This window comes from Trachymyrmex septentrionalis, unplaced genomic scaffold, assembly GCF_001594115.1.
Source record: "Trachymyrmex septentrionalis isolate Tsep2-gDNA-1 unplaced genomic scaffold, Tsep1.0 scaffold37, whole genome shotgun sequence".
Lineage (NCBI taxonomy): Eukaryota > Metazoa > Arthropoda > Insecta > Hymenoptera > Formicidae > Trachymyrmex > Trachymyrmex septentrionalis.
The window spans coordinates 2,169,121-2,184,282 of NW_017305536.1; the positions used below are offsets into that span (position 1 = coordinate 2,169,121).

Here is a 15,162-nt window from a genome sequence, read left to right on the forward strand (position 1 = left end):
GTATATAGGTAAACCTCTTCCTGGAATGCCAGGTAGTAAAGTAGGACCTGTACCGATAATGAGAATGTTTGGTGTTACGGAACAAGGAAATTCTGTCTGTTGTCATGTCCATGGTTTTTGTCCATATTTGTTTGCATCAGCACCATCAAATTTTACAAACGATCACTGCAGGTCATTTAAAGTACGTTTATTTTAACAAAAAAACTTGTGTTGATTTAAGAAGTAATTAACACCAGAATTTCTTGAATATAGGAGGCTCTTAATCAAGCTGTAAAAAAGGATATGAAATCAAATCCAGATAACATACAAGATGCCATCTTAGCAGTCGAGTTAGTCCATAAACAATCAATGTATGGATATGGAGGAAATGATAAATTGCCATTTTTGAAAATTACAGTGGCAATCCCAAAATTGATAGCACCTTGTAAAAGACTATTAGAACAAGATACAGTGTACACTGCATTCAATTATCACTATAAAGCGTTTGAGAGTAACATCGATTTTGATATCAGGTAATGTTGACATATAACATTTTGTATTATTTATTATTTATATATGTTACATTTTTATCAAAATTACAACATTAATTTTTTTATATTTGATCATTTAAATGCAAGGTTTATGGTTGATACGTCAGTAGTTGGCTGTTCTTGGATTGAATTACCACCAGGAAGCTGGAAATTACGTGGTCAGTATGGACACATGTTGGAATTAACTACACGATGTCAATTGGAAGTGGATGTTGCATGGGATGCTTTTGTAGCTCATGCACCGGAAGGGGAATGGTCAAAAATAGCTCCATTCAGAATTCTTAGTTTTGATATTGAATGCGCTGGACGCGAAGGTAATTATTATCGTTGTTTTTTCTCCTTCTAACTCTGATGCTTTTTATTATACATGAATTTAATTATAAATTCTTTCTGCAGGTATCTTCCCGGAAGCAAAACATGATCCTGTGATACAAATTGCTAACATGGTCATAAGACAGGGCGAGTCTGAACCATTTTTAAGAAATATTTTCACTCTTGATACTTGCGCGCCTATCGTCGGTTCCCAAGTTCTGAGCTTTGAAAAAGAAAGTTTAATGTTAGAGGTAAGTTAATTAAATCATACGAAAAATATCCAGTATGTGATATCAATTGTCTATATTAACGACATTATTTTATTTGCAAGAAATGGGCTGATTTTGTGCGACAATTAGATCCTGACATTTTTACAGGATATAATATAAATAATTTTGACTTTCCATACTTAATTAATCGCGCGCAACATCTCAATGTTAAAAACTTCAACTTTCTCGGTCGAATAAAAAATGTAAAGTCTGTAATCAAGGATCATGTACTGCAAAGTAAACAGCTGGGTCGTCGTGAGAACAAATCGATTAATTTTGAAGGAAGAGTTCCATTCGATTTATTGCTAGTAAGAAAATTTATATAATGTAAACACGATTCTTTATATATATATATACACATATATATATATATATATATATCACAGTTTTAATCAAAATATACAAATATGTACTTTTTAGGTATTGGTTCGAGATTATAAACTGAGGTCTTATACCTTAAATGCGGTATCGTACCATTTTCTTCAAGAACAAAAAGAAGACGTCCAGCATAAGGATATTACGGGATTGCAAAACGGAAATGCACAGACACGTCGGCGCCTCGCTGTATACTGTTTGAAGGATGCATACTTACCACTTAGATTATTAGACAAATTAATGTGTATTATTATCTACATGGAAATGGCAAGAGTAACAGGAGTGTCCATTTCTAGCTTATTGACTCGCGGGCAACAAATCAAAGTTGTTTCTCAACTTTTACGTAAGGTAATAAATTTTCATAATTACAGAAAGAAATAACTATTTGATATTAGCAATTAAGTATATCTATTAATATCAGACTAGGGAAAAAGATTATTTGATGCCAGTACATCAAGGCCATGGTACCGACGAACAATTTGAAGGAGCGACTGTTATTGAACCTAAGCGTGGCTACTACAATGATCCGATAGCTACCTTAGATTTCAATTCCTTATATCCTAGCATTATTATGGCACACAACTTATGTTACACGACATTATTAACCATTGCTAAAAAGAAGGAGCTCAATATTCAGGAGGACCAGATTACCACAACTCCTAGTAGATCGTTATTCATCAAGGATAGTATAAGGAAAGGAATCCTTCCGGAGATTTTGGAGAATCTATTAGCGGCTAGAAAAAAAGCAAAAGCAGAGTTAAAACAAGAAACGGATCCTTTGAAGCAAAAAGTACTCGATGGCAGGCAATACGCCTTGAAAGTGTCGGCAAATTCCGTATATGGCTTCACAGGTGCGCAGATGGGAAAATTACCATGCTTGGAAATATCTGCTGTAAGTTCTCGATATTCTCAAAATATATTAAATGAAAAGAACATTGTAAAATATATCATAAAAAATACAAAATATTCATAATAAATGTAATCTAATAAATTGCAGAGCGTTACAGCTTATGGACGTACTATGATAGAGCAAACAAAGAAAGAAGTGGAGGATCACTTTCGAATAGAAAATGGATACAAAAACGATGCGATAGTCATATATGGTGACACTGATTCCGTAATGGTTAAGTTTGGCGTAAAAAATATAGAAGATACAATGAAACTCGGTAAAGAAGCGGCCGATTACGTGACATCTAAATTCATTAAGCCTATAAAGCTGGAGTTTGAGAAAGTGTATTTTCCGTATCTCTTGATCAACAAGAAACGTTATGCTGGTCTGTATTTTACGAAACCCGATAAATATGACAAAATGGATTGTAAAGGTCTCGAAACGGTGCGCCGAGATAATTGTCCATTGGTAGCGAATATGATGAATACTTGTTTGCAAATATTGCTTATCGAAAGGTACGTTATTTTTTTCTTCACGCTTTATCTAAGTATTTATATTATAGATAAGTATATAGTAATAATTAATATAATATTATATATACACAGGAATCCACATGCTGCTGTAGATTATGCCAAACAAGTTATTAGCGATCTTTTGTGTAACCGTATCGATCTATCTCAATTAGTCATCACGAAGGAACTGACAAAGACAGATTATGCGGCAAAGCAAGCGCATGTTGAACTGGCGACAAAGATGAAGAAACGAGACGCTGGAAATGCACCGAAACTTGGTGACCGAGTGGCGTACGTGTTCATAAGTGCAGCTAAAGGCACACCGGCATACCAAAAAGCGGAAGATCCCGTGTATGCACTGCAGAATAGTATCCCGATAGATACAAACTATTATCTGGAGAATCAATTGGCGAAACCTCTTGTACGTATCTTTGAACCTATCCTTGGCGACAAGGCCGAGTCACTTCTCCTGAAAGGAGATCATACGCGTACGAGATGCATCGCTACCTCACAAGTTGGAGCGCTCGCAGCTTTCACACGTAAAAAAGAGACGTGTTTAGGCTGTAAAGCTGTTTTATCACCTGACAGAGAAGACAAGGCAGTATGCAAGCATTGCGAACCTCAAGAGGCTGAACTGTTTCATAATGAATTGCAGGCTCAACACAAACTGGAAGAAAAATTTTCCAGATTGTGGGCGGAATGCCAAAGATGTCAAGGAAGTCTCCATCAAGAAGTTATATGCTCTAAGTTAGTTGTATTAATTAATATAGAATAACTTTCCAAATAAGGATATATATATGTTCTTATATATATTAATTGAGTTAATATTTACGTAGAAAAGTAATATGAATAACATTCCAAAATAATTATTTTCAAATATATTTTCAGCCGTGACTGTCCAATATTTTACATGAGGGTGAAATCTCGATTAGACATGGATGCGAAAATCAAACGAATTAAAAGGTTTGGCGCACTGGAATGGTAGTAAAAATCATCATCGTATAGGTAGGTTCATTTTATAAAAACTATTACCTACTACAAACGAAATTACCATTATTTATATATAATGAATTTAATTTGAATATCTATTCGAACTATTACGAAATATTTATGTATTTCTTATAAATTATTAAAATTTAGTAAGTTGCTCAGGAAGTATAAATACATATTGGAAAATATATATTAAAAATTGTTCACCAGTCTATTATTTGATTTTAATTGCTGCTAATCGGTGAAAATTATCTCATATCAGTTAAACTGAAATTTAACTCAAGATGAAACTTCTATGTACTTAAAATCATTTCTAACACTAACACGATTCTTTCGCGGCACAGAATTAATTTTATTTTGTTTATATTGTGTAACAATTTTTATAAATGCTAGTATAATGTTGCACTTGTATCCTATCCACTTTGAGTTTCATTTTAAATTTGTTTTACTCGTATTGAAAACAAATATTTTATATAATAATTTAAGATACAAATGAAGACAATGGTATATTATGCATAGATACGATTTAAATGTTTGGAGTATTTCTTGTTTTATGAGTTTGAACTTTTTTCGAAAATTGATTCTTGTTTGTCTAGTAATCGAGTTGTATATTTGATAGCAATATACTTCCCATTACAAACAATTTGTAATTCCATATCAAGTTCAATTATTGCGAATATTAAATGAATAGCGAATTATTTTGACCAAATTGTTTAATGAACGTTACGCGTAACAGTAGCGTAATAATAATACGAGATATTTATTAGTGCAAAAGATTCTAAGTTGAAAGAATTCTCTAAGTTTATTATCTTAAATATAGAAAGATAAAATGATCCCCTTATTGTTATATATTTCAGCCGTTATGAAAAAGTACTGCGATTCCTCAAATATTCTTGCTCTGTAAAGGAAATATTTAAAATATAATAATTACAATAAATAAACAAAACATCACGTGTCCGGCGACAACCTGACGACACATTTAGAGCGACAGTCGTGTGACTAGTCCCCTTTTTGTAAGACTCAAATATAAATAACTGTGACGTAATATTGATCATTTTCTACTCTGCAGCGCATTCGACAACCAGTCCATGGCTTGGTCAAGCCCTTCGCCTTTCGTCGCGGAAGTTTTAAATATTTGGAAGGTTCTGTTTTTAAGAGCGTCCAATCCGAGCGCTTGATGGACCTCCGCGACACTAAGGCATCCCGCCATATCCTGTTTATTCGCCAGTACCACCAAGATCGCGCCTTGTAACTCTTCTTCCTGTTTAAATAGAAAATAAATTCTTTAAATTACTTATTTAAAAAAAAACAACCGTTAATATTAATGTAAAATCATATAAGATAATATAAAAAGGTTTTTTTATTTAAAAAGTACTATGCATAATTATTAGTTCAAAAAGTAATATTACTTGTAACATGAGAATTAATTCATCCTTTGATATGCCTATTCTATCTCTGTCTGCCGAATCTACCACGTAAATTATCGCATCTGTATTGGAATAGTAACACCTCCAGTATGGTCTAAAAGTATAAATATATTTATTTAAAATATATTTTATGAAGTACAATGACATGCCAGTGCTACGATTTGTAATACAAGGTATTAATTTAATGTGTATCGGTATTCGCGTATTTATCTTGTTTTCTTTTCCTTAATGGAAATTGAAAAAAGAAGACACAATAGCCATAAATACTAACATACATCAAATTGATATATAATATTACAAATCTTGGATAGCACTGATATATGCATATGAGTTATTGAAATTTAGAATAAAAAAATAGTTCTATAAATTTTAAAACTAACTTTCACATATACACAAGTTTGACATACCGTATACTTGTTTGACCACCGAGATCCCAAACTTGAAACTTTAAATTTTTGTAAGTAACTTGTTCTACATTGAACCCTATGGTTGGTATTGTAGTTACCACTTCGCCGACCTGTAACCTAATAAGCAATCAATTAAAGAACTTTGCTTATAGCAATTTCATAGTTAAAATTTTATATATGTATATATATATATACTTTCTCATCATTGTAGAATTACTACGTTTGAATATTTATATCATAGAATTATAAAATATAAATTATATATATTATTTATGATATTCATAATATTAATGTGTAATTACACAGCAAATAAAAAATAAATTATATTTAAAATGCCGAAGATGTAAGAACTTCAAGGCACATTAAGATAAAAAGATCCAAAATATAAAAAAAAACTTCAAAAAAGTTAATAGTAATTAGATGCACTGTGTAAACACAAATGACAGCTAGTCATCGAGATAACGAGACTGTCAATGCAAACCTATACAAAATCGTGGTTTTGCCGGCGCCGTCCAGGCCTAGGATCAGGATCCGCATCTCGCGGCTACCGAGCAGGTTACGAAAGTAGCTGAGCAACCCACCTGTAAGGAGATATCATCAGAATCTCGCGTAAGAAACCGTAAGAAAAACCTCGATAATCAGAGTAGCGTATGATATTCAGTCCCTTTTTTTTAAGGAATAAATGCATGGCATAGAGCGAGAAATCGCTCGTTGTTGACTCACCCATGCTGACGTATCGTTAACTCCGAGTCATACAGGACTGTCCGATGTTTATTGTCAAACTTGATAACCATAAACGTGTCCAAATAACCGGGCCGCGCCAACCCTCCCTTGCTCTGCTGCATCTACGGTATACGACCTACTTCAGTCTGCTCGCTGTCAGGGCCGCCAACGTGCCACGCGGAAAATTGAGATTTCGAAAGTCACTAATCAGCCGGCTCATCGCGCAGGGATTCGCGAACGGTCATTGCACTTTTTCTTAACCAATTTAGTGCGTTCCCAAATTCATCGAGAAAAAATTATTTTAACCTTCCGTTGGTGTATCTTTTAATTCTCCCTCGCAAATGCGAGCACACCACTTGGTATACGACGTATGGATCCATTTACGAACGTAAACCGGTGACCGTGCACGTTGAACAGTGAACTGGTGACGTTGAAAGTCAGCCCGATCAGGGAAACAATGCGCGTTAGTTAGAAATTTGATCTACAGCTGTATTGATTGAGTTACTTTAATTTAATAGGAACGCCATAATTATTGACGATTATTGACGGCACAATAATGCACACGTTCCTAACACGAGGAAATGCTATCTTAGCATATACGTTAAGTGTTTCGGCCTGTCTCACATTTTGCTGTTTTCTCTCGACAGTTTTTATTGATTACAGAGCGAACGCTACGTTAAATACGGTTAAAGTTGTTGTGTAAGTATCAAATATGAATGTATAAATATGATGTGTCATACAATTTATACTACACAATTTATTTCATTTCAATTAAATTACACCTATGTTACACTTATGTCAAAAGGATCCATATTGTATTTGTGAGTCGTACTGTGCAAGAAAATAAATTTTTCTGCATTGTCTGTAAATATACAAATATTGAGAAACTAATCAAAGATTAATGCATGTTATTTATACACATATAATTTTCCATATTTGCAATTGCTGTAGTAAATTTACTTTATTTTGCAGAAAGAATGTACCAGATTACAGTGCATCGAGAGAAAAAAACGACCTGGGTTATTTGACTTTTGATTTACAAACTGATATCCTTTTCATACAGTATTGTATAAGTATCTGTTATTAATTAATTATTTTATTTATATGAATCCAATCTAAATTATATAATATCTAATCATCTTATCTAATTTACATAAAAATAGCTCGGCATTGATAAAGATAATTACTTATACCTCATCTAGATTTCTAATAGTGTATTCGATCTACTGACTTGACCCAACTCCGTCAACAGTCTGTTTTGTTTAGCTGTAAAAAAAGAGTTAAAATATGCAAGAAAAGCAGCTAAAAAGAACAGACTTTGACTTGGAATCGGGTCGAGCAAATCAAATACACTATAACTTATAAAAAATGATCAAAGTATCATAAGTGAAGATAACTTATTTTGTTCTGTAAAATAGCACATTTTACACATTGAGAACTATATTCGACTTTCACTGGCCTTTTTAATTGTTTTTTTAATTCATATATTTTAAATTATATTTGCCTTACAAAACTTTTACATCTTACTCCATTGTTTAATTGGAATGTTAAACAATTATTCTTATACCTCACGGCAGAATATCAGACAGAAAATAATGAATTTAATCAGGTATGTCTTTATTTAATCAAGTTTATTAATTTACAATACGTATTTCTCCTTTTTCTTAAGATCTGTTTTTAAATAAAATTTATAATATGTGTTGACAGGTAGTATTATGGGATAAAATAGTTCTTCGTGGAGATAATGCTGTTCTAGATTTCAAAAATATGAATACAAAGTATTACTTTTGGGACGATGGCAAAGGTCTCAGGTAGAGTTGATTATTGTGAGGCAGCAAAGCTTTTCTGCAATTTTTGTTAATCTTAGATACACAAAATACGTTTGTTGTTTTTCATTTTTACAGGGGAAATAAGAATGTAACGTTAACACTATCCTGGAACATTATTCCAAACGCTGGATTGTTACCTAGTGTTAATGCTCTTGGTTCTCATACTTTTGCATTTCCGCCTGAATACACAACATTACGCGTATAACGCATATTTGAATGTATATGTGTTACGATTGTATAATATGATTTTGTAAGACTCTTATTTAAATTGGATAAAATTCATGTACAATAAACAACGTTTATTTCTTCACGGTCATTTCTTTATTATATTCAACATTATATTTGCTCTCAATTCGTTTGTTATCATCTATATTTGTTTAAAATGGATTATCAAATTCAAATATTGTGTATATTAAATGTATGTATACTTAGGAATTGGAAATCAATTTATATTTTACAAAATATTGAAATTGTCCCTCTTCTTGAATTCTTATACTTCTTTCCGCATATTTGTGCGTGATTTAACTTGATAATTGATATTTCATTTTTAATTATATTACTATTTTATACTGTAAATAAGTGCTAAGCTTTATTTTTATTATTCTCTGGAGTTTCTTGCATTGTGGTATCTTTCTTTTCTTCGTCCGTACTTGTGGATTCATCATCATCGTCTTCTATGTCATCCTCATCATCATCTTCGTCATCATCATCATCATCATCATAGTCATCATCATCATCTTCATTGTCATTGGAATAGCTAACAGTTCCATAACAAGATTCCTGATTTCCTGCTGAACAAAGAAAATCTTTTCTCAAAGATATAAAACAATGAATACAAATATTTTTAATTTTTTTAGGATCTTGAATGCTCATTTCTATCAACGCAGATTAACTCAATTTGAATTACTCTTTATCTTTCTCTAATATCTAAAACTAGAAAAGAATAAAAAGTAAGTTAATTGAAGATTGTTTTTACATTAACAGAAATGAACATAAATTTTCATTAAAAGCAAAAGAATCTTGGTTTACCATAATTATATCCGTTTTCATCATCAGATTCAGATGGACCACCTTGGTTTTGTCTACCAAACTTGTGATTTCTTGCTATAAAAGAAATTCAAATAAATCAAATAAATTCAATATAATATATTTTACAATAATATACACGTAAATGCTTACTAGACATGCTTAGATCCTTAGTCTGTGATGTTTCGTAGCTGCACTTTGGACAAGGGATAGGTTTGTTCTTTTCATATTTAAAGCCTTTTCTACGAACGTGATCTTCACAATAACATGTCTTACACCTAAGACAAGAGTATTGTCCCAAACGATTACATGATTGGCCTGGAAATTTTAATTCATGTTAAAATACAATTAAAAACTAAATAAGAATGTAATGTCCCTTATGTATGTCGCCTATTACATTTGAAACTTTCTGCTTCCAATATTTGGCACGATGCTTGATGCTCAAATTGATCATCTTCACATAAAAAGCAATTACAGAATGAACACTTGAATATTCTTCCTCCATGATCCCAAACGCCTCTCTCGCATTCCTGACAAATGGCGTCCATTAGTGGACAGATACAAGCGTGACTAGTGAGACAACGTCTTCCGTGACATACCCAAGCTTCGCAGTGATCGCATATGGCTCCCTAAAACATTTTGTTTGTGATAACATATCCCAATAAATATTTAAAGAGACATCTCTATAATTTAATAGACATAGATTTACTTGCCACCATTCCTAATCCTGTGGTGAAGATCCCAGGATGACGCACTACGCAGTCTCCTGTCTTCAGCATGCATTTAATCTTGCCACAGTGCGCGCATATGGGTAATCGCTGTAGACTTTGACAGAAATAACAGAAGGCACGACTCTTTTGCTTCTTATTGCACTTATCGCATTCCTATGAAATAAAATAATGTTAGAATTATGCAGTAGATCATTTTAAGGTTTGTTTTTTATTACTAAACTGCATACAGAAACTTCACTCACATATACCCAATATTATTTTATCCTTATTTAACATTTAGGCTATATACTTCAAAATGTCCTCTCTGAGGAAAATTTTATTTGATACAATATAAAGTTTGTTTACTATGGTTAAAGTATATATACTTCTGGAGCTTAAAATGAGATCGGTACATGTTTGATATTTGACAAAAGCGAGAAAGAGAGTTCTAGTATACAATCTAGTACAGGAATAAAAAACAGACCTCTAGTATATGCGTTACTTATATCATATATTTTTAAAATAAAATTTTCCTTGGAGAGGACGTTTTGGAATGTAGCCTTGGTGAACAACAAGGATAAAATGATACCTTGAATTTGTGAACACACCCCTGTACTAGATTGCAACTTTCATTTTCACTCTTTCGCCCAATTTCAAGCATATATCTAATTAATCTAATTTCACTTTAAGTACAACATAAAATGTTTAACTATAAATAACAATTACAATCGAGAAATACCCACCATCACGGAGTTGCAAGGAAATTTGGCCAGATCAATCTGCTCCTTGGCAGCTCTGATCTCCTTCTGCCGGAGTTTCTGCTTCTCCGCCTTCTTCCTCTGCCCGGTTTTCTTCTTCGGCATTTTGTTCTGTAAACGAGACGCGTACCGCAAGAAACCCGACTTTCCGGATTTTTAAATTACAAGATGTGCGTGTAAATCACACGAAGTCGCGAGAGATTGCAACAGGTTATGGTTTTGAACGCACACTATGGAGACCGGAGTATGGATATCATTACGAGAGTCGAATGATCGATATTACGATTTTTGAACCTCAGCTGTTTAAGAAGGGTTATTTTTTAGAGTTGCTGCCTGATATTGTACTGTAAGGTATAAAATTAATTATTTAACATTTCAATTAATGGAGTGAGACACTATAAATATAAATAAGAAAATTTATTCTTTCAGAATTGACTTGTTAAATGGAAGCATTGAATGATGATAAAGAAAATCGTCAGATATCATTGAATAACAATGGAAGGTCTAAATCGCCATGTGCTGTTGAGTCTCTGTTACTACTAGATAATACGTTATTATGTAATATAGAACCTGACAATGGATTATACGTTTCAGTAGATACTCCTCAGCCCTTCCAAGAGTACAATGAGACGGCACAAGTTTCCAAAGAATCGCTGCAAAGCGTTGCAACCAATGCAACTAGCTCCAAAATATCATTCAGTGTGTCTCTCAACGCGAATGAATGGCAGGACAAAACCTTGATGAATCAAATATTTGCTCAATTTGATTCACAGAATGAGGAAGAAATTAATTCAGAGAGTTGCAGTAACATAAGCAATTATGATATATTTGATACATTTTACAAAGAGGATACAAGGTCTGACTTAGATAATGTAGATCAAAATGTGGAGAAAGCAGACCAATTGCATAAAAATGTATTGCATCAAGATAAATTAATGGATGCATCGTGTTTGCATATCACAAACTTTGGTGACGATACTTTGGAAGATAATGATTTTAAAAAGGATGCTAAAGATAGTTCACCAATTTTAAAAACTAAATCTAGACCCTTAAATGAATGTAAAATCTTAAAAAAAAAACCACGTTTTTCTAATGATGTGTTAGTACCAAAAGAGGCAAAAAATAAAACAAATTTCATAAATTGTTCTTCATTTTACGGTTTACCAGACACTGTGAAAAAATTGATACAAGAAGTTAAAGGAATTTGTGAATTATATCGTAAGTTTACAATAATATATAAATCGAATTTATAAGAAATAAGGATGATTTTTAATGTTAATTGTTTTATACAGAATGGCAAGATGAATTCTTAAAATTGGCTGTTAAAACTAAAAAGAATTTAATTTATGCTCTGCCAACAAGTGGCGGCAAAACTTTGGTTGCAGAAATATTAATGTTTAGGGAGATTATATGTAACAAAAAAAATGCCATTTTTATACTTCCGTATGTGGCCTTAGTACAGGAAAAGGCATGCCACTTTGAAATTGATATATTAAAAAAAGCGATTGTGTGATGTAGTATATTAATTGAGCTTATAAATTTATACATGCAGGTTCAATCAATGGCTATATTAGCAATAAAATTAGGTTTTTTAATCGAGGAATATGCTAGTACAAAAGGGCGTTATCCACCAATCAAACGGCGAAAGAAAAACATCCTTTACATATGTACCATAGAGAAAGCGTTAGGACTTGTAAATAGTTTAATAGAAACGAAACGCTTAACTGAAGTAAGCTGAAATATTAATAACTAATTATTGCAGTTACATATTATATAAGTCGTATTGTAATGCAGAAAAAAAATTTTAGATTGGTATTATAATTGTTGACGAATTACATCTGCTTGGAGAATCTGGAGGAAGAGGAGCCACGTTAGAAGGGCTTCTCACCAAAATAATGTTCTTCAGTGGTAATTACAGATATTTAAGTGAAATTATTCAGGAATTCGATTGTGTATTACAACTTAGTCGAAAATTACAAAAATGAATTTATTAAAATATATTTATAATTGCATTGATCAACATCTTTTATGAATTTGCTCTCTTTTGTTATTTTCATTAAATGTGATACACAATTGAATTCTAGGAAATATAAATACTTTCTAAAAATTTCTTGCTTTTTAATGAAATATCTATTTTTTATAGATATAATACGTTTAATTGGGATGAGCGCGACGATAGGTAATTTAAAAGAAATCGCACAATTTCTTAACGCAGATACATTCTCTCAAAACTTTCGACCAATTAAAATAACAGAATATGTAAAATGTGGAAATGATATGTGGGTAGTTAATTTGAATAATGAAGAATTATTGGTAGATATGAGCACCAATGATTACAAGGTAATATAATTAAGTTTTACTTTACAAGATCTTTGCATAAAAGATAATATCAATTAATATAAATTTATTATATCAAGTATTCAGATGATGTAGCAATACTGGATCCAGACAGAATTGGAGGTTTGATAATGGAAGTAGTGCCAAATGATTCTTGCCTTATATTCTGTTCAAGTCGTAAAAACTGTGAGAATCTGGCTTTATTATTAATCAAAATTTTATCTAAGTAAGACTTTATCATGTTTATTTAAAATTTTTTTTATAAGTTGTATTAACTTAAGTAGCAAGGTGACGTTTTAATAATGTATCTTATTGCCGTTAAGAACATTATTACGATGTCTTTTACTTCTTTGATATCACCTTGTAAATTAGAAAATATATAGCGTATTATAAATATCCAAATTTTATTATTTTAGGGATTTATATAATTATAAAATAAATGAAAAAATGACCTTATTAAACGCGCTTAAGACTGAAGAAGGATTATGCCCTATTTTGCAAAAAACTATCAAACTTGGCATAGCCTATCATCATTCTGGTCTTACATCTGAAGAACGGCGCTTAATAGAAGATGCCTTTAGAGAAAGTACTCTATGTGTAATATGTTGCACGTCGACTTTAGCGGCTGGTGTCAATTTGCCAGCAAGGAGGGTAATTAAATCATTAATACAATAATAATGTATAGCTAATATTATTACAGCTGTTAATAATATTGTCTTTTATTAGGTAATACTACGTAGCCCTTATGTTGGTAATCAGTTTTTAAATTTAAGTAGGTACAAACAAATGATTGGTCGAGCAGGTCGCGCTGGTATGGGAATTTTAGGAGAAAGTATACTTATCTGTAAAAAGTCCGAGATTAGTAAAGTAAGACTTTGTAAAATAGACTAAAACTGAAAGTATAATTAATTATTTTAAAAGCTAAAACATAACTTACATTACAGGTAAAAAATCTCTTGATTTCTCAAATGGACGACTCGCTGAGCAGTTTATACATAGAAAACAACAAGGGATTAAATAATCTGATTCTAAGTGCAATACAATTAAATATAGCGTCAACTAGGTCTGAATTGCATAAATTAACAACTACAACATTACTCAGTATTCAACAAAATAGAATAGGCGTTAATCTAAAGACAATAACAGATGAAACAATAACAGCATTATTAAAATGTGGTATAATAAAAGTAAAAAGCAAAGATAGTAATACTGGTAATCCTAACGTAACTGTTATCATTCCATCTCAAGCATCAACATGTAAGAAGAATTTGTCAGTTAAAAAGGGAGTAAAAACAGTCACGTTTACAAGTGAAACTGAGTTTCAGCTTTGTAATTTGGGACAAGCTGCAATGAAAGGTAACAAGTTTTTATTTATTTCTAATATATTCAAACATGTACTTCATAATATACTTCATAAAGATTCATTGCAGGGCCGATTGATTTAAAAACTGCGTATACATTGTACGAGGATTTAAAAACAGCTCAAAAGCATTTAATATTAATTGATAATCTACATCTTCTGTATCTTGTCACACCTTATGATAGTATATCTCAAATCACTCCCATCGGCAGTATTTATTATGATGTGGTAATATATTATCTGTATTTATATATCAATATTGTAAGTACTGCCATAAATGTTTTATATTGTTCAAGATAATGGAGTTAACTGAAAGTCAAATGCAAGTTGCTAGACTTCTTGGAATAACAGAAGCTGCGGCCAATAAAATACGTGATGGTATAATACCTAAGGTCAGTTTATTATCAGATAAGTGAAATTATTCTTAAACGCAGTATTTTATTTAGAAAAGAAAATTTAATTTTATATAGTTTATCAAGAAGAGGGTAGTTCACAGATTTTATGTGACACTAATAGTACATGAATTATGGAATCATCATACAGTTTATTCTGTTGCTGAGAAATATCAAGTTAATAGAGGTATTATACAAAGTCTTTTAAACGCAGTTTCAATGTTCGCATCTTCTGTAGTCAGATTTTGTCAGGTAAATGAATGAGTTGTTAGCCTAATGGCTATAATATGATGAGAGAATATATAATATAATAGAA

General features: G+C 31.8%; 5 protein-coding genes across 7 annotated transcripts in view; 3 read left to right on the top strand and 2 right to left on the bottom strand.

Annotated features, from left to right (window-relative positions):
- The window catches only part of LOC108750690 (DNA polymerase delta catalytic subunit), a 6,300-nt gene extending 1,277 nt beyond the window's left edge, over positions 1 to 5,023 (top strand). Inside the window, exons 4-14 of the mRNA XM_018490355.1 lie at positions 9 to 181; positions 253 to 512; positions 618 to 844; positions 927 to 1,093; positions 1,174 to 1,419; positions 1,532 to 1,834; positions 1,908 to 2,378; positions 2,484 to 2,890; positions 2,981 to 3,634; positions 3,776 to 3,892; positions 4,947 to 5,023. Of these exons, the coding sequence (XP_018345857.1) occupies positions 9 to 181; positions 253 to 512; positions 618 to 844; positions 927 to 1,093; positions 1,174 to 1,419; positions 1,532 to 1,834; positions 1,908 to 2,378; positions 2,484 to 2,890; positions 2,981 to 3,634; positions 3,776 to 3,872 (3,005 nt within the window). The 3' untranslated portion in view covers positions 3,873 to 3,892; positions 4,947 to 5,023. The remainder of the gene's footprint in view (positions 1 to 8; positions 182 to 252; positions 513 to 617; positions 845 to 926; positions 1,094 to 1,173; positions 1,420 to 1,531; positions 1,835 to 1,907; positions 2,379 to 2,483; positions 2,891 to 2,980; positions 3,635 to 3,775; positions 3,893 to 4,946) is intronic.
- LOC108750691 (ADP-ribosylation factor-like protein 1) lies at positions 4,715 to 6,566 on the bottom strand. Its single transcript, XM_018490356.1, has 5 exons — positions 6,435 to 6,566; positions 6,193 to 6,292; positions 5,712 to 5,828; positions 5,287 to 5,398; positions 4,715 to 5,138 (listed from the first exon to the last, which is right to left on the bottom strand). The coding sequence occupies exons 1-5, from the start codon at positions 6,436 to 6,438 to the stop codon at positions 4,929 to 4,931; spliced, it is 543 nt and encodes a 180-aa protein (XP_018345858.1). The 5' UTR covers positions 6,439 to 6,566; the 3' UTR covers positions 4,715 to 4,928.
- Positions 6,567 to 6,685: 119 nt separating this feature from the next.
- Positions 6,686 to 8,579, top strand: LOC108750644 (signal peptidase complex subunit 3). 2 transcript variants are annotated; one of them, XM_018490244.1, is made up of 6 exons: positions 6,686 to 6,858; positions 6,953 to 7,133; positions 7,407 to 7,480; positions 7,955 to 8,043; positions 8,142 to 8,245; positions 8,339 to 8,579. In XM_018490244.1, exons 2-6 carry the CDS (start codon positions 6,991 to 6,993, stop codon positions 8,466 to 8,468), a joined length of 540 nt encoding a protein of 179 aa, XP_018345746.1. In that variant the 5' UTR covers positions 6,686 to 6,858; positions 6,953 to 6,990; the 3' UTR covers positions 8,469 to 8,579. The 2 variants fall into 2 exon arrangements, with proteins under 2 accessions (XP_018345746.1, XP_018345745.1); XM_018490243.1 differs by having other exon boundaries at positions 6,686 to 7,133.
- A 166-nt stretch (positions 8,580 to 8,745) lies between these two features.
- LOC108750643 (zinc finger protein 330 homolog) lies at positions 8,746 to 10,999 on the bottom strand. 2 transcript variants are annotated; one of them, XM_018490241.1, is made up of 6 exons: positions 10,743 to 10,999; positions 10,003 to 10,173; positions 9,687 to 9,918; positions 9,443 to 9,607; positions 9,293 to 9,367; positions 8,746 to 9,054 (listed from the first exon to the last, which is right to left on the bottom strand). In XM_018490241.1, exons 1-6 carry the CDS (start codon positions 10,860 to 10,862, stop codon positions 8,846 to 8,848), a joined length of 972 nt encoding a protein of 323 aa, XP_018345743.1. In that variant the 5' UTR covers positions 10,863 to 10,999; the 3' UTR covers positions 8,746 to 8,845. The 2 variants fall into 2 exon arrangements, with proteins under 2 accessions (XP_018345743.1, XP_018345744.1); XM_018490242.1 differs by having other exon boundaries at positions 8,746 to 9,051; positions 10,743 to 10,998.
- A 40-nt stretch (positions 11,000 to 11,039) lies between these two features.
- LOC108750393 (helicase POLQ-like) overlaps positions 11,040 to 15,162 on the top strand; it is a 4,627-nt gene continuing 504 nt past the window's right edge. Inside the window, exons 1-13 of the mRNA XM_018489806.1 lie at positions 11,040 to 11,108; positions 11,187 to 11,975; positions 12,050 to 12,225; positions 12,310 to 12,486; positions 12,566 to 12,665; positions 12,901 to 13,097; positions 13,175 to 13,320; positions 13,511 to 13,745; positions 13,821 to 13,961; positions 14,039 to 14,450; positions 14,525 to 14,682; positions 14,751 to 14,846; positions 14,925 to 15,107. Of these exons, the coding sequence (XP_018345308.1) occupies positions 11,201 to 11,975; positions 12,050 to 12,225; positions 12,310 to 12,486; positions 12,566 to 12,665; positions 12,901 to 13,097; positions 13,175 to 13,320; positions 13,511 to 13,745; positions 13,821 to 13,961; positions 14,039 to 14,450; positions 14,525 to 14,682; positions 14,751 to 14,846; positions 14,925 to 15,107 (2,796 nt within the window). The 5' untranslated portion in view covers positions 11,040 to 11,108; positions 11,187 to 11,200. The remainder of the gene's footprint in view (positions 11,109 to 11,186; positions 11,976 to 12,049; positions 12,226 to 12,309; positions 12,487 to 12,565; positions 12,666 to 12,900; positions 13,098 to 13,174; positions 13,321 to 13,510; positions 13,746 to 13,820; positions 13,962 to 14,038; positions 14,451 to 14,524; positions 14,683 to 14,750; positions 14,847 to 14,924; positions 15,108 to 15,162) is intronic.